The 22257-nt window shown below is 37.7% G+C and overlaps 2 protein-coding genes and 1 long non-coding RNA gene across 3 annotated transcripts in view; 1 reads left to right on the top strand and 2 right to left on the bottom strand.

Moving 5' to 3' along the window:
• Nucleotides 1–535, bottom strand: part of DBT (dihydrolipoamide branched chain transacylase E2) — a 12443-nt gene extending 11908 nt beyond the window's left edge. Inside the window, exon 1 of the mRNA XM_026038001.1 lies at nucleotides 431–535. Within this exon, the coding sequence (XP_025893786.1) occupies nucleotides 431–454 (24 nt within the window). The 5' untranslated portion in view covers nucleotides 455–535. The remainder of the gene's footprint in view (nucleotides 1–430) is intronic.
• On the top strand, nucleotides 76–7476 carry RTCA (RNA 3'-terminal phosphate cyclase). Its single transcript, XM_026038027.1, has 11 exons — nucleotides 76–120; nucleotides 199–299; nucleotides 843–986; nucleotides 1575–1698; nucleotides 2288–2346; nucleotides 3110–3251; nucleotides 4329–4453; nucleotides 4946–5004; nucleotides 5568–5662; nucleotides 6321–6425; nucleotides 6857–7476. Exons 1-11 carry the CDS (start codon nucleotides 76–78, stop codon nucleotides 6953–6955), a joined length of 1098 nt encoding a protein of 365 aa, XP_025893812.1. The 3' UTR covers nucleotides 6956–7476.
• A 1573-nt stretch (nucleotides 7477–9049) lies between these two features.
• LOC112946251 lies at nucleotides 9050–21777 on the bottom strand. Its single transcript, XR_003249191.1, has 3 exons — nucleotides 21621–21777; nucleotides 19918–20005; nucleotides 9050–9068 (listed from the first exon to the last, which is right to left on the bottom strand). It is a non-coding gene; the product is annotated as an uncharacterized LOC112946251 (long non-coding RNA).
• Between the last annotated feature and the right edge of the window lie 480 nt (nucleotides 21778–22257).

Below are 22257 nucleotides of genomic sequence, written 5' to 3' on the forward strand. Positions count from 1 at the left end.
CGCGCCCTCGCCGCCTGCGCTGCCCGGCGCGGGCGCGCTGCTCCCCGCGGGACGCGCCTCGTCCCGCCGCCCGCCATGGACGGCGACCGGGTGGACATAGACGGCGGCGTCATGGAGGGGGTGAGCGCGGGCCGGGCCGGGCCGGGCGGCGGGAGCGCGCGCGGGCGGCGCCGCCTGAGCGGCTCTTTCTCCCCGCAGGGCGGGCAGATCCTGCGCGTGGCCACGGCGCTGAGCGTCCTGCGCGGGCTGCCGCTGCGCGTGCGCAGGATCCGCGCCGGCCGCAGCCAGCCCGGCCTCAGGTAACGCGAGCGGGCGGGAGGAGATGCGAAAAGCAAATCAATAAATAACGTAACGGAGCAGCGAGCATCRCTGTCAGACTGGTAGCCCTTAAGGCAGAGAAAGGTGGAGGCCGTTGGGTGATTTTTTTTACCTTGCGGAGCATCCTCGTCCTCATGGAAAGGACACGGCTCWGGTGACACGGGAGCAGCAGCGACCCCGGTCCCCTGCAACAGATAAACGAACAGATGCTCGTCCCTTGGTGCCCGTGAWCTGAGGAGAAGGACTAAAAAACAGTATCATAATAGCATATGAAAGAAAATAGTGGTATAAGAAATTCTGCTATAATCATATATAATTTTAATATAATTCTAATATATATTTAATAATATATAAGAGAAATACTCCTGGGGCAAGATTGAGTTTCTGAAGCTTATTTGGCCTGAATGGGGCAATCATAACATTAACATTTAGTTAATTCTTCTCCATGTAATTACTAACATTTAGTAATTCTTTTCAATGTAATGAGAATACTGCTACTTGCACGTGTCTTTAATGACTTGAAGGCCTCAGCATCTGATGGGCCTGGAGATGATCCGGGATTTGTGCGAGGGGAAGCTGGAGGGAGGAGAGATCGGCTCCACGGAAATCACCTTCACCCCCGGGAAGATCAAGGGTGGAACCCACCTGGCGGACACCAAAACAGCAGGGTACGTCTGCTGCCCCCCTGCCTGCCTCGGAACCATGGCAAAACATACAAACCGCTACATTTGCGGGTAGTCTGCTCAATAAAATATTGAATTAGTTACAATAATAGGGTCGACTTTGAGCGTGTGGTAGGGGGACGCGATACTCATCTTTCAGAAGGGGAGACATAGTCTGTCCACTGTTCTCCGTCTCTCTCTTTGCATAAACAAACAGGTTACTGCCTTTTACTTAAACATGACACAAAAAGGCAACATTGCAGAAGGATTAGTAATTGCACATCAATTTGACAGGGAGGCTTTATTACCTATGGAATATGCAAGGATTCAACAATAAAATTGTGTAGCAAAAATATACTTAATTTAGAATTAACTTAGAAAATTTTAAAGATGCAGCTACTGTAGAAAGAAATGTTTTGTATTAGTCTTGCTATGAGCATTTAAGAGTTTTAAATCAGTATTTTTTAAAAGTACCAATTTTACTTAATAGATAAAAGGTAGATGCTTACATATCTCACCATTTGCGTTTGATACCTCGCAGTTCCATGTGGATTATGGCAATGTGACACTTGAGAATACTGTGATTATTTCTAGGAGCGTGTGCCTACTGATGCAGGTAGCAATGCCCTGTGTGCTGTTTGCTGCTTCCCCATCAGAACTTCATTTAAAAGGTGGGACTAATGCTGAGATGGCTCCTCAGATAGACTACACACTCATGGTAGGGAAGTTTCTTTGGCTTGATGCATCTTTCATACATATGTATGCACTGTGGCTATTGTACTTTTGTTGCTCTTACTGTAATTTTATTTGAAATTTAAACTGTGAAATTAAATATTTACTTGGTAAACTGCTGAAGTGAACACCAATCTGTTTGGCATGGAAATATTACACTATTAATGTATTATATTTAAGAGCAATCCGTGCCTCTCAGAGTTGCCTGAAACAACAGCTTTCTGTTGGTTTTAATTACTAAAGATAATTTCACTTAAAATAGATTCTTTTTTTCCTGAAATTCTGTAGGATTTTTTCTTCTTCTTCCCACCTAAGAATCCTTTAACATAAGKTTACATTCAGAATAAAAAGCCTAAAATAAGCTGTATGCATAGGACTGATATATATATATATATGATATATATATACACACACACAAACACACACACAATTTTTTAATCATGTACCTGTAATATTTTTGTTGAACATCTCTTTGTTTTTATTCCTTTATGAAGACTGAATAGAATGGTGGGAAGTGGTAAATCCAGAATATTGACTGCATTCAGTCTGTGTTTATATATGTTTTTATTTTTCAGGTTTTCAAGCCAATTGTTGAAAAGTTCAATTTCACGTTCAATTGTGACATAAGAAAGAGGTGAGCTGAAGAATCATGTGGCAAAAATGGGCCTTACGGAGCCACTGCCTGATCACATGGGCACATTACAAGGTGTCCTGAATTAAGACAAAGGATGAACTTGTAATACAATAATTCATTTGCATTAGCATTTCCAAGTGTATTGCCACCCCATGATGAATGTGGTTTAGCTCTTTCCTGCCTTTTTCCATTGCTGCATCTCCAGCTTGTGTTTTGGTATTTCCTATTGGCTACCTCAGAGGGAAGCACATGCTGAGCAAGCTCCATTGCAGAGCTTTTTGAGTTGGCAGTTACGTGTATCCTCCTGCACTTGTAGAGAGTCCAGGCACCCAACAAAATATTTTGGGCTCCCTTTCAAAGCCCAGAAGAAATGCAAAAGGACAGTGAAGCAGCTGGTGGTGTAATAGGGGGTATCGTGAGGAAACCAATCATGAGGAAATTAATGACACTCACAACAACATGTTCTTTATGACACTACCTATATAAGACCCTTATTTCCTGCCTCCGAGGTTTGCATTTAGGTATGTCTCAACAGAAATAATAAACTGTCAAGTTGTAGAAAAGAAGAAATGCATTAAGCTATTTTTAGGCAGCTAATCCTGTTAAAGAACATATTTCTGATAGAAATACTTCAAAGACACACATGAGCAAAGTTCATATATGTAGTTCCTGAGAATATAAAATGTGTAATAAAATATGTGAAGCATTTTTGCTACTTTCTTATCTTCACATTTACTTATGTCTGATTATTATTTCTAAACAGGGGCTACTATCCCCAAGGAGGTGGTGAAGTTGTAGTCCAAATGTCACCAGTCAAAGAGTTGAGCCCAATAAACCTCACAGAACGTGGCACTGTGACCAAGATATATGGAAGAGCATTTGTTGCTGGAGCTCTGCCTATAAAAGTGAGTACTGATGATAACTCTGGAAGCATCCAACTTTCCTATGTGTGTATGTATATTACAAATATTTGAATTATATGTAATGTGCATAACATATCCTTGTTGCTCTTGTATTAAGCACTTTCACATAGAAACCAAAGGAACCTTCTTGAAGATACTCATTTTTTTCAGGCCATAAAATAACCCGAAGTTTGCCTAACATTATGGTAGCACCTAAAACAGGGAATGAGAATGATGCCCGTAAAATTTCCCTATTGGGAAAATTTTACCATAGATTTTGGGACATTTTAAATCTGATTTAAGTRTAACTCATATTTGCGTGAATTATCTTAAATCTGAAATTGTGCATAGAAGTGCACTAGCAATATTCAGATATCAGATTAAATCAGACATTTCAACCATTTCTAAGGCCACCAGACAAACAAGTTAAGCATAGATTAGGCAAATACAAAACAAAAATGAATTTGCTTCCTTTCACATCTGCTTTCTGTTGTTCCTATCCTGTCTATATTTACAGGAATGAGTGACTGGATCACCTCAGAGTTTGTTCTCACACGCACAGGGTAGAAGCATTTGAGGAAGGGAGAGAAGATAGTTACTTTTTTGAAGATCCTTGGTTTTGGTGTTAAAAATCTCCAAAACTATGCATATGGACTAGGATCTCTTTCTCCTATTGGATCCCCCTTTTGAGAAACTTAATTGGCTCTCAGCTGCCTACAATCTAAAATTGTTATTTTATATATTATGACGTACAGAATATATCCTATACATAATCACTTTCTTACAATTTAATATCTTGAAGTAAAGCTAAAATTAAATCTCTATCCATAGGTATAGGGAAAAGAAAGTCTTGAAATTCTATTAGTATTAAAGCTTCTGTGTACATCACTATAATTCACTACAGCAACTACAGTCAGCACTATAAACTATCAGTTATTTAGTATTTCATATTACCTTAACACCATTGGGGAAATTCTCAGAAGAGACTTTATAAAGGATCCTATGATAATAATTAGGCTTATGAGGAAAAAGTATTATCATGATAGTATAACTTAAGTTTTTTTTCTCTTACCTTGATAGCTGGCAAAAGACATGGCAGCAGCAGCAGTGAGATGCATCAGAAAAGAAATCAGGGATCTTTACATTAACATTCAATCAGTTCGAGAACCTGAYGATCAGGCTGTTGGGACTGGAAGTGGAATAATGTAAGATGAACCAAAACTTTCTATTAATACCTGTCTTGTAGAGTTGCTACCTCATTAGCTACATCTTCTCAAGACCCACCAGTAGTCAAAAAAAGTCATTTCTTTTTCTTAAGCAAGAATATATATTAAGACATTTCAAAATCCCCAACATGTTCAAAAAGGGAAGCTATTCTATAAATGTGTAATAACAACATGTTAAGAAGATTTAGCCTTTTTTAATATAAGTATCTAAATAATCAAATCTGAAAAGTGTAAAAGACTGTTTTTGGCTTTGTTAATATCTCACAAACACTGCCATTCACTGAATTCTTGATCTGCAACAGAACAGGACAGTAATGACACCTGACATGGGGGCATTTGCAGGAGGACAGTGACATTAATGTATTTTGTTTTTAAGCAGAGAATTTTAATCTCATGATTACTTTTCTTATAAATAAGATGTAGCATGAATAATTACCTACTTTTAATATGGATTCTGTTTTTTGTGTTTAGCATTGTAGCAGAGACTTCAACAGGCTGTTTGTTAGCTGGGTCGTCACTTGGCAAGAGAGGTAAGAGTCATGTGAAGTACACTGGTTTCAGGGTTAACTTAATGTACTATTAATGAATCTCAAATATTATCTATCCAAAGTTATGATTGAGTTTCATTTTAATTGGATGTTACTCAATAATAAAGGACAGTGAAAATCAGCAGATTTTGATTTTGTTTAATAGGATTTTAGACTCTGATTTCTAAGCTGCCTTTGCATAGTCAAAATTTACCAAGTTCTTAAACTCACCTTTTATCTGTATGGATTGCTAAGATCACCAAGTTGAAAAGAATTCTCAGTTTAGTTTTATGCCTAGATTAAAAGGTATAGACGGGGTTTTAACTGTAATTGGTTTGAGTAAAATCTAAGTGCATGTGAGACTACAGGCCTCTGCTTAGGGAGTATGAACTATACATCATAAGAGAAGACTTTTTTTTACATGGGGTCGCTGAAGGCAAGAGTATGAAAATCAAATTTAACAGGTTATTTGTCACTCCTTGATTTTCTGTATTTTTTACCCATTAAATAATAATAATAATAATAATTGGACATATCTTAATCATGTGGATTTCTTTCTCTTCTAGGAAAGAATTCTGACAAAGTTGGCATTGAAGCTGCAGAGATGCTGCTTAAAAATCTTAAACATGGTGGCGCTGTGGATGACTCTCTGCAAGACCAAGTAAGGCTCCTGTATAGCCTTAGATGAAGTTGAACTACAGCAAGGACATGAATAGATGTATTATTTGTAAAGAATTCAAATCCGAACAGTGGAAAAATAGGAAGAAGATTTCTAAATTTAAACTGTAGTAATTCCCTCCTACTCAGCACTTGCTATTTCTGAAACCATGCCATACRGCAGAGGAAGAAGAGAGTTCTCTTCCCATATGCTAAAGACTAAATTAAGAGAGGCCATTAGAGAAAATGTCCAGTAGGTGTTCCTGTTTGACTTCCTCACCTAACTACATTTAAGAATAAAGACACCCCAAATACACACCCATAACACACAGACACACTATCCTATACAGCAATTCAGACACAAACTTGACAGTGGATAAGTAGTGTCCCTTCTGTGATGGACCAGCGGTAGTTACAATGGTAGTAGTTCCCAAGCTTCTTGAATCTTGGATCATTCTTAATACTCAGTACCAAGTACTTTTGTGAAATTTTAACAGTGAAGTGCAGGGKCCTACATCAGTTGTGGACTACTCAGCACAATCTCACTGTTTAGAACCATATTTTCATTTACAGAGGTTTTGCATGTTTTTGTTTCACTTTTTTTTTTTTTTTTCTTGATTTTGCTGTGTACAGTTATTAAAGAATTACCTTTATTCTTTTAGCTGATCATTTTTATGGCATTAGCAAAGGGRGTGTCCAAAGTGAAAAGTGGACCAGTTACACTTCATACTCAAACTGCTATACACTTTGCAGAGCAGCTAACAAAGGTGAGTCCAAAACTTGAGGAAGTTCTGCCAATCAGTTGTCATCATGTGTACTAGGAAGTGTGAGTTGTATAGACTCAKGTCCATTTTAGCAGTATTTGTGGAATGAGCTTTCCCTATGCAGGACAAGCAGTGATAAAATAATTGCTACAATTTTTATATGGGAGTTTACTAATAGAAAGTGAACRTTTTATTGTTAAATTCTTTTAGAGTGGGTAGATTCCTTTACCACTTTCATTTAAAATGTTTTTAATGAGATCAGTTAAATCTCTCAAAATGCCCAGACTATAAATAGATTATCAGACAATAGATATTGATGATTTGTACGTGTTTTTTATATATATATTATTTATATATTTTTATATATAACGTGTAAATTATATGTATACTATGACATGTTTAGTGACAAATATTTTAAATCTTATTTGTTCTAGGCCAAATTTACTGTAACGAAATCAGAAGAGGAAGATCCTAGTAAAGATGCTTACATCATTGAGTGCCAAGGAATGGGAATGATAAACTCAAATTTGTAGGGTTTGAAAAAACAAACGACGTAACAAAAGCAAAACTCAACATACCTCAGTGATGTATTGCACTACTTTTCAGTGGATTGTAATATGCCAGTGAACAGGAGGATTCTTCTGTCGTATCTGTTTGATTTCAATTTGACTTCAAGGATGATTTCTAATTTTCCTTTGGCATGCTGTTAATCTGGGGTGTGTAAAATTGGAAGTTTTTCTTTTTTTTCTTTTCACTGTTAACAGCAAAATGAGTACAGACAGGACAGCAAATAGAATAAATGCATGTTTTGGGGCATCTGAGAGCATCAAGTAGGAGATTTAGGAGTTTAGATTCACCAAAGTAGAAAATTACTATTTCAGTGTCAAAAAAAAAAAAAAAAAACCCACTCCCTTTCAAAGTACGTAGGTTTCATTCCTTGGGATCCTTTATGTATGTATGCCATCAAATCTGTATTTCTGTTCATCTTCTGTAATCATTTTGCTTAAATTGTGAGGAAAACAATAAAGCCCTATCGCTATATGAAAACCTGATATTTATTTTTGCTCTTCTCAGCAGTTTATCTTAATAAACTTGAAGACTGGTACAAAGTAACTTTGCATAAATGTCATTTCTTTACCTCCACGCACTAAGAACAGTAAATGCTTAAAACAGTCTGTTTTGTTGTTGTTRTTGTTGTTTTAAATCAATTCTTATCTCCTAAACACAGACTTTAAAATATACCGTGTTACATCCCACACATAACATACTAACTTTGTTCCAATAGCTTTATCCTTTAAGGGATGCCTCCATGTAGTCAGTATCTAACACGTCAGTTCTGCGTTACAAGTAGCAATAGGATTAACCAGAATGTTACTGCATGAAAGTCATAAATTATTTATTTGAATAACAGAGCAGAACTATTAGAATCTTTGCTCTCCTATCTTAAAAAGGGGGAGAAGGAAAACCCACAAGAAATAACAGCATGGAGACATAAAGGATATGCTTGTGCATTTGAGAGTTACAACTACATCTTACAAATGAAGACTTTATACATATAGARGGAATTTTGACAGCTTCCAGGGAAAGCATAATGAGAGATGCAAGGTAGCAGAGACCTGCAATTAAGAGTTTTTATTTATTTTTACAGAAACTGTTTATGCTTCTTTGTGCAGTACAAGCCTATGGCAGACTGCATGAGCAGATGTGAAACAAAACATTGATTTTGTTAGTTTATTGATGGGTCTACATTGTACCAACCTCTTGCTGTTAGTTCTTTTTGAAAGCAATACTAAACTTCACCTGAGATGAGGGAGCTGTTCTTGCTCCATACACTGAACATATAGGCACTGTGCGGTGCCTATACACACAAGTGTCCTCAGGCATATAAATCTAATTGCATTATTCCCTAAATAGGCATTAGGCAGAGAAGTACTTTAGAGATCTGACTTTGGGCTTTCCTACAGAAGCTTCTTCTGGACCGAAATGAAGATGAAGGGTGAGACAGGTGTCAGTTCTATTTTGCATAGGAAGGCCTGACTCACAGTTGGACTGACTTAACCAGAACTTCATAAATACAGTCCAGAAACTTGATTTGCTTTCCCTGTTTCCCATATCCTAGTCCCCAGCCTTGGTTCCAAGGCCTTTTTCTCAGTTTTGACTATTGCACTTAGCATCAAACAGTAACAACTGCTTACTTAACAATCGCTATGGTTCTTAGGGCTCTTTCCCTCCTCATGGAAAAAAAAGTGCAAAGGAATAAAGTGCTATGAATTAGTGATTAAAAATTAATATTTTCTCTAATCCTGAAGGGGGCAGCAGATACCTTCTGCAGTATGTCTAAAGCAAGGACATCCTAACTGCAGCTGACAGAGCCTTTCTGAATTTTAAGTCTGTGCTGCTCATGATTTGCCATGATTCCTTTTGGAGAAACGGAGAACATATTTCGTAGAGAAAGTTTAAAGAAAGCTCCCAAAGAGAGTTTTGTCTGTATTTAAGGAAGCAAGCTCTTCTAAAGCAGAGATTTTAAGGGATCTTTACCTGTTTTCCCAGTTCAAAAGATTACCATGCCTGACAATTTTTCCCCTTAATGGAGATTCCAGCTTAGCTATCAACTTTTGCTACAGCAAGTGCATGCTGCAGAAAAACCTGAAAAAAAAAAAGATAACAAAGTGTTAATTTCCATAATTGTCAAAAATAGAGAGAGGAAACTAACAAGGAAGGAAGAATATCTCACTGCTTCTCACTAAAAAACCCAAGAGGTGATTTCTTTGGGCTAGGTCATAGAAAGGGCCAGAAAGGATGGCAGGGTGTCAATAGTTTAACATCCTGATCAAAAGTAGCTCAAATGTTGGCCTTGTCTAGCCGAATTTTGAACATTTTTGAAGATGGAAATTCCACAAACTTTATCCATTCTGACAGTCAGCGTTCAATGTAAGCAGGCAAAAAGGGATTTTGTTTATTTGTTTGCTCTTGTTGGAGTTTTTGTTTGTTTTATTTAATGGAAGGACTGTTTGTTAAAGGAAAGTTAGTTCCTGCTACAGGAAATGTTAGAAAGGTGACCGTAGTCATATTCCCATTCGGCATTAATTCTGGAGAAGAAAACGATATATTCAGTTCTACACTATTGAGAAGATTTCTTGTATGACGTGAATCCTCCCATTGCTCTGGCAGCCTAGGAACAAGGAAGCTTTAGCAAACCCCAGAACTAAGACGTTCTAATCAAAAATTAATTATAGAAAGTTACATAGCATTGCTTAACACAGAAAAGCATCTTAAGTGAAGTTTATAACAAATACAGTTGAAGTATTCCTTTTGATTGGCAAATAAGTTAAATTGCTGGATTATGCATAATTTAATAGCTTTTAAGCAATACCCAATCAAAGAGCTTTACTACAGTACAGGTAATTACATTTGATTCTTATTGTGAAGCTCAAACCTTTGTGAAAATCACCCCAAGAAAGAGGGAAAATCATTCTCTCTGTACTATTATTCAGAARAAAGTAGCATTGTGTACAGCTTTATAAATTACACCGCAGCAACTAATGCCTTCCCTTTAGGTTTTAAAATCTCCAGCACGCATCTTACACCCTTGGCCTTCTTGCCTTGTAATCACTACCTCACACTAGTGATCAAAGCAGCCTGTTCCACTTCCTTGCCTAATGGATTCTCTGTGCATGTAAATCATACTTAGGAGATATTAATGCCTAGAGAGTTTAAAGATTAAATACACTAACATAACTAATCTCTGTCATGTTAAGAAAAGCTTATTAATTATAGCACAGCTAAATCTTTTTTTTAATCTATGCCAGCTTCTATATATTTGTATACATATTGCATTTATGCACAGAAAGTAATATAAGCTTGAGCCTATTTTTATATCTGGTCTCAACGGCTGACTGGATTAGCTTTTCATAGTTTCATTTACTTTTTAAAGCCAATGCCAGTTTACATATCTCAGAGGATCATACAACCAATATTTTTTCTCCACATTCACAAATGCCTAAGTCTGTCTTCGAATGAGTGTAGCAAAAAGTRCTAGAGAAACCTTGATAGAACTAATTTCTGTTAGAATTTATAGCTCTATTCAATTAGAAGTACTCTGTGAAATCAGGTCTAAATAAAATCTTTCTTTGCAAAAGAATTTCAGAATGTTTTGTTTCTAAGGAGAGTAAAAAACAGAATRGAACAAAAATCTATCAAACAAAAGATTTCTAGCAAAATTTTGAAATTTCTGTCTTTCACAAAGGCTTATGAAGAGAGTATAAATGCCTCCTCTTAGTAAATATACAGTAACTAAGATCTCAGCAAAACTGATCCCCTCACTGCTTCACCCCTCAAGGCTTCCTCAAGCCCAYGGCAAAGTGCAGCAGGGCACCGATGGTTGGCAGAACTTCATCCCTCCCATTTTAGTGTCCAGCCTGCCCTTGTTGGGGAACGAACACCTGGGCCACCATCACCAAGTGCATGAGGACACCCAGGCTGGCCTGCTGGTTCCTTTACTCTGTCATGTTTTTATCTGTCCACCTTGTCACCCTGTCCTCTTTGTGGAATGAAGCAATCCACTGATGGCTTGATGAGCCTTTAACTGCAAAGCTCTTTTCCTCACAGGACAGGAAAATCTCCACACAGGAGACATCCACAACAGGCAAACTCTTCAGTAAGGTTAAATTCCCAAGCAGTTCTTCACCTTTGCTGTGTTTGAGCGCGTGCCCACACACAYGTGTTTTATTACCCAGGCACATTTCACATCTTGTCTCTTCATGGTGACCATTTGCTAAGAAATGTTTACCACAGTGTCCGTACTTTTCAATATAATAATTAATCACTTATCATTAAATACATACTTGAAAAAATTTTAACRGAGGTAATAAAATTTGTACAATACATCTAGGGCTACCAATACCATTCATACTCTATACTTAGTTGCTATTTTCCCTTTCCACAACAGAGTTTCATGTCATAAAACTTAGATCCTCTGGATTTGCATTTACATCAAATCCACTTAGATTTTAAATCCACAAGTCAAAACATGAGCTACAGTTCTTGTTACATCACACTCCTACACTGCATGTGCCATACATACTTCAGCTTAAACTTTACAACATAATTAAGTCTTAAATTAATGCAGTGTGTGCAAATTAATTGCTACTAGTTAGTGGTGTAAATTTTCTTTAAAAAAAGAAGAAAAAAAGAAAAATCTTCCTGGCTCTTTTTGAATATTATCTAATAATTACAGTGCATTTATCTGAATCTTCCTAACTTTCATTTATATAAATTTACAATCACATCATTTTTAGCAATAAGATTAGGTGATTTARTTTAAATTACTTGTGGGAATATATTAACCTTTTGTTCAGGAAGAGATGAGACATCACTTGCACCTGCTCTACAAATATGCACCAGGTTTTCTTATGCTAATTATAATCTTATATAAAAACTTTGGTGTGGGTGTGTAGCTACAACTAAGATGCTTACCTTTAATACTCCTCAAACAAGTAGTGGTGATGACTCAAAAGTTCTATATACCAAGGAAATAAGATTAATCTTCTCAAACTAGGTGTCTCCAGTACATTTTCACTGGAGGAGTGGATTATGTTTAGATGAATGTGGGGATCAAGGACAGGTACTGGGCTAAGTTGTGTGGGGACTGAGGTCTCCATGGAGCAGGGTCCTCCTGCCGGGAATTATTCTACATGATCCTGTATTCCTGGGTGTCACATCTGGCAACTAACAACCAGCTGAACATCATGCTGAAGAAGATCCTGTAATAATATTCCAGCAGAAGTTATTTGCTCTTGGAAAACCAAAACTGACTTATTTGTTAAAGGCACCATATGTTAAATAAAATAAAGGTTTACACAGAAAAAAAAGCCAGGTAAAATTATTTGAAGCTGTAACAGTGGAAAAGGTTTTCTACARTTAGTTATGTCTTCCTGAAAAATACACCAAAGCAAACACAGAAATTGTATCTATTGCTGACTAGAGGGAATATGAAGTAAAATTAGTATCTGAAAATCAAGTAAAATGGATCAGCTGGGAAGGATTGTTACTACCTCTGCACAGAAAAGTCTGTGCAGATGGAGGTAAAGCAAGAGGGAACACAGGCCTATATATCTACATAGACAGTCTTTCTAATAAATGAATGGAAATTCTGATGTGATATTTTAATTAATTCATAGGAAGTGGGAAGGAATTACCATTTTGCCCACTAATTCTTCATAGCACGTTATCTGTGAAAATCTAGGCAGAACCATTTTTTTTTTTGCTTTAGTTCAGAATTTACCAGTACATTAAAGACCAATGTCATGATATAGGAAACTTACTGATAAAACTTAAGAGCTAAAAGCTTTTATGAGGTGCATGTATGGAGAAGCTCAGAGGAGAAGCTGTGTGATTTTGAGTTTTGGTACCACCCAGCTGCCTCCTGGCTTTTCCACCACTGCTCCTCTGCCCAGAAGCCCTTTCTGAACTCAGTACCGCAACCCCATGATGACAGGATATCCACTGCTCCAAGGAACTCCGAATTGAAAATTCCCCTTTCATAAGATAACTGAATCTTTTTCTTCATATTTGAGTATTTCAGGATAAAATTTTAGACATTTTTTTTCTGACAAACTATACAAATGTTAAAAATCCAAATGAAACATCCAGAATTATTTATTTTTCTCCTTTCAAATATATTTATCTACCTAGCCACTCAAGCTTTTCATTTCTGAATGAAAACTTCTGTGTAAAAAGACAATTTGTAAAGGTATTTAATGATTTTCCATGTAGAAGCCTCTGTATAAAAAGAAAACTTTAAACATACTGCACTGTTATGTTTTACATAATTCCAGGTGACTTGAAATTTATAAAACTCCCGTGATCCTGGAATGCTCTGCTAAAGTTTATATTTTCTCACAGCTAATGTCAGTAGCATCAGAACAAACTCAAGCTGTTTTGATTCTGGATTGCTTTCCTTTCTTGAAATTATATTCCATGGAAAAAAAAAATAGGAAATACCATTTTTTTTTTCCATGGAATATAATTAGAATATAATATAATAKAATAGAATGGAATATAATAATCAGAAAGCCGCCTTACAGACCAAGGTTCTGCAGGACTGATTCCACTATAATGTATTTTAGAAATCGGTCAAGTTTTTCCTGCTACTTTATAACTTTATAAATTAAACTTTGCTGTATTGGCTTGCCAGTAAGTATTCCATAGCAAATGAATTATGCACACTCACTTTCAGCTATTCAATTCCACCAGTTCTTTTGCTATATATAAAAGTAAGCACTCTTTGCTCTAGCCTCCTTCCCAAAATTTCACTAGATTTTGCCTTTTCCCTTATGAAAAAAATATATCAAATGTGAGGATCTCTGTCAGTACAATTTTAAGACGGGAATGTAAAAAAAAAATATATATTTATATATATATATTATATATATATATATATATATAAATACAAATTCACAAAATTTCAAAAAAAAAGTCAAAAAAGTTAGTCTAAAGTAACACTGGATAGCAATGAACCCATGCTGAACAGGGCCTATCAGCATGTGCTGAGAAACCTTGGGCACAGTGGACCAGTCATCAGAAATGAGAAAAAGCACATGGCCCTTATATGTTTAATGATTTGGTGGTGCTGTATAAATGTATCTTATCAGAACAAGATTGCTAGCATTCTCTTCTACGTGGGAGAGTTCATTTTCATAATCAAATAATCAGATGTAAACTATATGGAAAGAAGACTATATGAATTAAATTGGACTGCATGAAGCCCAGCAAATCTCAGGCCTAAACCCCCCATATTTCCAAAACCCTCACATTAGAGCTCTGGCATCTGACCTTCATGTGTTCAACTTTACTAGGGAGTTTGGTATACATGATCTGCTTTTCTCAACTTAAACATTTTTAATACTGTAATTCCTTTCTATCTCTCCTTTCATTCCAAAATGTAAAAGTCTCTTGTCTGAAAAGCCTTTGCGAGCTGTACTTTTGCATTTTCTGTTTGTGTGTGTGTATGCATGTGCCCTGGAAAGAGAACGATTTCCAAACAAATAAACAAACCAAACCTAAAAAGAACAGTCTAAACTGCTGCTCTTGTGAGGTGGATAAAACCAATGCAAGCCATCAATGAAATAATCTAATTTGCTCGTTTGTTACAACTGAACAAAAATTTCAAACCTGATGTTTCAAAAACATCCAAGTGATTCAGAAGTGTTTATGTCTGAATGGGAGCAGACCTCTTCCCAGGTCACCTAAAGCCTACTTACAAACTTTAATTTTCAGAGGTGGCAAATACTTACAACTGTTGCAGTGTGGCCAGCCCCACTAAAACTGAGGCCTAGCATCTTCAAAGTATGACGTTGACATTACTGTTTTACCACTGGCTATGACAATACAGTTAAGTTTTCTTTCCCTTTTTTTTGAKGTGTAAAACCTACATAGCTGAAAATAGATGTGATTTGTAATAGTGAAAAAGGATATTTAGAATGAGCCAATGCAGTCAAAATGTCATATACTAAATAAGAATAATTTATGTAGTCAGAAATACAAGTAACCCTTTGTACTTTAGGAAGGGAACTAGGGTAAACTGAATCAATAATAATCCCTGTCACAGGGAGAAAAGGTCGATGCAAAATTCCAGCTAACTTGCTTCTAACATAGTTTAGCCAGTCAGCACAAATACTTTTGAAGTCATGCTTTTAGACAGATTTATTTGCTTCCCTCTTAGAATACGCTGACCTCAAGGACTACAGGATTTATATCCCCTGACTCTCATTCAAATTTCTGAACTGTTTCCTGTTTATTATTTAGTGTGTACTCTGTAAAATGAGCACAGCTCAGATGCTCGCCGCCCACCGGGGCACTGGTGGCTGCAGCAGCCTGGGGGAGAGCTATTGAAATCCTTTCTGGCAGAGGAAGAAATTACAKCTCCTCCTTCCCAGACGGAACCTTAATTCCCACATTGCAAAAGAAGGAAACACTAACACCTTGTGTCCTACTTTTTAAGTGACCCTTGCTGTCTTTCTGAAGAAAAGATTGCAGGTCTCTCTGGATGGAAAGAATGGGAGGCAGGTCTGAGGAAAGAGCTGGATTTAGAGCATACCCTGATAACAGCTCCCTCCGGCTTAGGCCTGAGYAGCTGGCACTCAACTTTAGAGCTTTCCTGCTCCATCCTCTGGGGTTTTTCCCTGTGCCCAGGGCCAAACACAGGCCCCCGGCTCCTCGGTTGCTGCTGCAGCCTAGCCTTGCCCCCAGGATTGCTCTCCCAGCATGTGAATTCATGAAGTTTAAGTTTCCAGTAAGTTTTAGTCAGGATGTTTCCCAGAAGCTGCTACCCCCTGGACATGCTAGTAGCATGATCAGATAAATAAGATAAAGCTGAAGCAAATAGGGAAAACTCAGCAAGAATTGCAGTTTTCAGTATAATCTTGTAACGTATTACAAAAGTGGTGTGGCTCAGCAGATTCGAATTGCTGCCAGATTCAAACTGCCCCCATCGAGCTCACCCTTTCTCCTGCTTTCTCCTTCCCTCCATAGTCACTGCTCACTCTGTCACTGCCTGCAGCATCTGCAAAAGGGTGGGCAACCCAAGCCCATCCGACCTGATACATTGATCCTGTGTCCTGCCTTCAAGTTATTTTCTTTCCTGTTTTGTCTTCACCTTTCCTCAAACTTTACTTCCCTTCTCCTCTCCCCCTTCCTCCATATCTACTTAAACAACACTACAATCCCATGATATGGTTAATCTGCAGAATAAAAGTACAGCTTGACTCTAGCTAACCTCAGTCCTTGCAAAACCACTTCCTGCCAACTATCACAATTGGGAATGCAGAAATCTTCCAAGGTCATCTGGGCCAGYCCTTCCTACAGTCTGGCTGGACGGAGGCTCAGGGCTACAGGGAGGAAGGTTTTGGCATTCCCTGGAATGTAGCAGTGTGTGTAGCCTGTGTTTGCAGACAGAGCTACAGCCAACGGTGGTCCCAGATATCTTGCGAATTAAAAGGGGAACCAGAATATGGGATTCTCCTTGGTTCCCTACCTGTTTAGGGGACAGTCTTGTTCAGAGCATGCCTAAAACTGCATGCAAAAGGCTTAAGTTGGGAATCTGGGATGGCAAATTTACAAAATTACTTGCATGAGATTCCGGAGGTTTCTCAGCTCCCTACAGAAAAAGAGTAAGACTGGCTTTTGTCACGTAAGTATAAAAGTATCCTTTGACTAAAATGAAGATATGCAAAAATCCACATAAAAAAGAAAAAGATTAAAGATAACTTGATCAAGCTTTTTGAACCTCCAAAAATTCTCTTTCCCAGAATATTACTCCTACATATGCTTTATCTACCCTGCACTTAACCTACCACCATATGAGGAAGAGCACTCTTCAGCCCTAGCATCTTTCTCCTAAGAGTTTCAAAATTACTTATGTGCTTTAAGTCCCACTCTACGCCTGTGAGAAAACAGTGTTACAAGAAGGGAGGATAGACAGACAGACAAGTTAAATCAATTGCACAAAGATTTACGGGACACAACAGAGTAAGAAAGTAGTTCTCAGGATCCCTGGCTCCCCATGTCTAGTTGCACTGAATGACTGCAATGCAATGACATGAGGTTGCATGACTGCAATTCAGTACTGATTGTGAGATTTATAATTATTTTTAAAGCTTTCTACACATCATGGATGATAGTGATATTTTAAATCTATCAAATATAGGAAAAGTTATCTTTTCTTGCTCATGCTATCAGATCTCTGCAAAGTCCTGAAGTGTCTCAAATACTGTTCATGTTTGGCACAGTTCTCTCCTCTGGAACAAAATCTGAACACCAAGCTTGCGCGCCGTGCTACAGCTGTTGCTGCAGAGCATTAACCATCACAAGGCTTATTTTATGCCTGTGCACAAACACAAACACAGCATGAGAACAGGACAAGAATAATTCAGAAAAAAATTTCGGTAATGAGAGTTTGCAAGTCTCAAGTTAGGATCAACTGCAATTTTCTGGATATTTCGTTACTTTATCCAAAAAACAATTGCAGGGAAACTGGAGTGCTCCTTGACCACTTAAGTTACTGCTCCATGACTCCCGGCACTTTCATGGTCATCCTCCCCACTGTGTCACAAGCTGCCAGCTGGTTTCCTCTCCACAACATTTCTCCAATTGCAGTGTTCAGCTCGACAGTAACACGTCTCACATGTGGCATGGCAYGGGCCACAGTCCTGACAACACTTAACACTGTTACCCAGTTGTAAGTGGTCTTACTGACATGAGATATATTTGCTCACTTATTAAAAAAAAAGCATTATGTTCTGTGAATATATGATTTGTAGACTCACGTCATTAATTTCTGTATCATTATAATSTTTTTTAGATTATCAAAATACATTTTCACCTTTGAGATGACTTACCTTTGGATTCAAAAAGATTATAGGACAATTTAATTTTGTTAGCTTTTACCTTGCCATTTTCAATGCACTCATTTAGAAAGGGGACAAACATATTTAAGATACAAACTAAGCTATAGATATTAGTAACATTAAAATATTGCCTTCAGCTACCCCCAAAATTAATAACACAATGAAAAGACYCAATATTCACTAGTAAAAAGGCTTTTCATAGCACCAGTTTTTGCTTAAGCAGCTTACAAATTCTAGTAATTAACAGATTAAAAACCACTCTGGCACAACTTTACAGCTGCATGCAAATAGTGTCATTATTTCCCTATTAATCCTAAAAGCAAATATTAAARCTACCAGCCAAACGTAGGCCAGGAGACTAAACACTTGAGTAAATGGCTGTCAGTTCACATGCTTCTCTAAAMAAAGGCACCTGTTTGTTGACATTACAAATTTTGATCTTACGCAGATATGTATTTAAACCAACTGATTTAGTATACCTGAAAAAAAAAAGGTATCCTAAGAAATTTATCTATGAGAACACAGTAAGATGAACAAAGGCAGCAGTTTAATATGTGAGATGTATATTCTGGGTTTTGACACAAATTATTATTTTTTTTTTCTTATTGTTGCTGAGCATACTTTAGTGATACTATCACAGTTGCTGAGCATACTAAAGTGACACTATAGGATGTCAGGAATAGCATGTTAACCAGCTTGCTCCTTCCCAACACCGCTGTGAAGCGGCTGACATACCAGCATGCCGCACGTATCACTTGTAGAGCAGCACTGCTGAAAGTGACTCAGCCAGCACCTCCACGCACAGTTTCAGATCTACTCACCAGCTTCCCTAGGGAAAGCGCTCGCTCCCAAGCTGCTGCCTTTCCCCAGGATCAGCAAACACTGCACAGTCCCTGAGTGGCTCCCAGCCCTTGGCACCGGGTGTGCAGCTGCTCCCTAACCTGCATCTCTCAGGCAGGTGCCACTGCTGTGGTGGAAGGCATCAAGAACTGTTATCTCACGGCTCCGAGAGCGYCTGAGTGATCCAAAATACCTACACAGTCACCACACTGTACAAAGAACTTTCACATAAGTAATTTCAAAGAAGTGAGGGCCAAAAGAGGTTTTCTATAACCAATATTAGTACAAAGTGAGAACTTCTCCCTTTTACTTAATGTTTATTCATTAAAAGCAAAATATGCTGACATTCCTTCACTCCAAAAGTTCTTATATTCTTCCACAGTGACAACGTATTTTTTTAATTGGCTTCCAATTGGTGATTTATGGGTAGCTGATCCTAAATGTCATTCCCAATATCCTAAAAAAAAGAAAGCAGGATATCTGCAAAATGCACTGCCGGTCAATGGTAGAAGAGAAGTAGCCTATCATTCCATCTTACTTTACAAGGATTAAATCCTGTATCCTGTGTAATCCCTAAAAAGCATCATTTACTTCTACGGTGCAGATCCTTACATTTAAAAGAATACTATGACAATCTTAAACTCTTTTGGGTAATAAATATTTAACACACTCTTCAATCAAGGAATCTTGATGTGATTATCAAATATGTTTGAAAAGTTCAAGTAAATGGAAAATATTCCACAGTCAACTTACTTGGGAAAACCATGTCAGGCTTTAGAAATCTGGAAAACTTCCAGAAAGAAGCTAAATGACTCTGATTTCCTACAGGAAATTTTTGATGAGTGACAAGCTAAGTGATGAATATTCACATGCCATTATTGAACTCACTCTAAATCCAGTGTGCATTGTATTAACTAAACAATTAACAATCCYAGTTCTGAATTCAGTAGAAAACCTTGATTATTGTGCATCTAGGGTTAAAACAAGGTCAGCTCCCACAAATAAGTGGTTTCACAGACATGTTCATTGGATGCAGGTGTAGGAGGGGTGGCTCTGTCACACACTGACTGTCAGTTCTCCAAACTGGGCTGCACAAGCCTATGACTAAGACTGTGGCCACTTGGATTCAGCACTTGATTCATCTAAAATAGAATCAACTCAGTAGGGAAGAAAAAAAAAAGAAAGAAAAGAGGATGTGGGTGGAGGAGAAAATAGTTTTCATTAARCAGGAGACACTTCTTTTGACTTACCAGGGGTGGATATGGATGCAAAGTATAGAATATCCTCTCATATAAGACTTTATCATCTTAAAGCAATCATACCCCACAATACTAGGATCTGCAAGGAACAAGAAGCAAATACTATAATAATCCTATAATTCCTTTAAGGTAACAAAATGATGGAACTTCATTTGGAATAATAAGCACCATGCTGATCACCTGTGAAAGGTGATAAAAGGGTTATAAAATTTTTAAAATATTTTGAAGGGTGATAAAAATTACTGAAATATGAAGTATTACAATTATTACAAAAAGAGGGATTTTTTAATTTAGAAAGGATTAGAAAATTACATACATTGATCAACAGTTAAAAAAACACTAGATGACAAACTTTTCTTCTTCTGCATCATAACTCAAAAAACAAGGGAACAAAACCTGTTGAAGTACTTGAAACCAATCAAAGGAAGCACTTTTTATAAAGTACGCAATTAAACTATGCAACTCTTTTCCACTGGAAGTAATTTGAGTCAGTACTTTAACTGGAATCAYGAAAGAACAGTGTGTTTAGAGCCGCAGGTATTGCCAGCTATCTGGAAAAGAGATCATGTCTTGCACCTGCAGGCTGAATTTCAAACAATCTGTATCAGAGATCAATCTCTTCCTACGTATTACAGAAATCCCCCTTCCTAAATCTGTCCCTAGGGAGTTTCTTCCATCCTGTGGAACACTGGATGCTGCTTACTGCTGAAAAAAAMCAGTATTTTGAACCGCTTGAGTATTTTTATTTGCTCCTGGATGGGAATTCCATCGTTTCTCACCAAACRAGCAATGGCACCTGTCACACAGAACCGCAGGAAAAAGCAGCCTGAGATGAGCAGCGGTCACCTGCTCCTGCTTCATGCTCAGAGGGAGCTTATCCAAGTAGGGCCGCTGCTCAGGGCCTGACCCAGCCAGGCTGGGGACATCTCAAGGGCACCGAGATGCTGCCCAGCAGCCTGCTCYGTGCTTCACTGCTCCGGATGGCAGGAGACACTTGCGTGTGTCCTCTTGGAACTGCCCTTGCCACATGCTCTGCCCATAGCCTCTAAAAAAAACAGCACTGTACTTCATTCCTTTACCTAATTGCAGACTTTCATCTCTTCCTATAAAATCCAGGAGTCTGAGGATGGCTTTTTTAAAAAGTCCTTCACACTGCATGCTTTCAAGATGCCTACACTTGAGAGTTCGACTGCAGAAAGATACAGTAAAAAGAAGTATTCATCTTTTAAGTACAAGCAGGGATGCTAATCTTGCCATTCTCAGTTGACAGGTTTTCTTTTCAAGTGTCATAGACTTGAGCTCTGATTACACGTTCTTCACAGGCTCCAACAAAAGAAGCTCCCGTTTCATCTTTACTTTGTGCTGCTGATCTATTTTTTCGAGCATTCATTTTGATAAATAATACAGGGCACTACTCTAAAACTAAGTTTTTGTCAATAAGATTTTGCCACTAAGAGTGGAAAGAACATCACTATAACACTCTTACAAAATTCAATGAGATTTAGAAATCTTCAAAGTCAGTAAGTTCCCCTGTACTTCTCAGGTTTGTTTTATTATTACTTTCTATGCTCTTTTATGAATACTCATTTCATAGGTTGATAAATGTAACAAYGCATTAGCTTTTTCATAATTCAACAATCTCTAATTCAAAAATATATGTACATTAGACTCYATTAGAATTCAAAATTCCTTACCAAGTTTGTCAAAAGCATAAGGAAAACTTCTATCTTGTTTGCTGTGCACACAGGAAAATGTAGTCTTGCTCCTGCCAGCAGAAAATACGGCCATCACAGCTACCCCGTGCTTCATTTTAAGCTCAACAAAAGCAACAGAATAGCTCAGTCCAAAAGATATATAAAAAAATACACTTTCCTTGCAACAAATCCCAAATTTACAGTATCCTTCAGTCTTTCAATCAGTCARGAAAAAAAATCTACTTCACCTTAGAACTGTCCTCTTCAGATAGTCTTCAAATTCTCATCTTTATATAAACAMCTTGACCTTCATATCAAAATGAGGGCTCTTAAAATGTGAAAGTAATGTTTATTAGTCACTTATATCACATAAAATATAAAACTGACARTGTACAGAGTGTATGTTGAACTACTCCTCAATGGACTTTGCACTTTCARACTCTAGCTGTATTTCATGGGATCACTGCCAAACCCCTTCCTCCCGCTGCTGACAGCTCGCAGCAATAGTGTGCAGAGCTCTTCACACCACATTCCTCACTCCGAAACATTATCTGGAAATCTAGATAGTTCAGTGTTGAAAGATTGCTCAGACCTACTCTTGCTTTCTTCCTCTTTGCAAAGAGCACAAAACAGTACA

This window comes from Nothoprocta perdicaria, unplaced genomic scaffold (genome assembly GCF_003342845.1).
Source record: "Nothoprocta perdicaria isolate Ctin4 unplaced genomic scaffold, notPer1 scaffold_20, whole genome shotgun sequence".
Taxonomy (NCBI): Eukaryota; Metazoa; Chordata; class Aves; order Tinamiformes; family Tinamidae; genus Nothoprocta; species Nothoprocta perdicaria.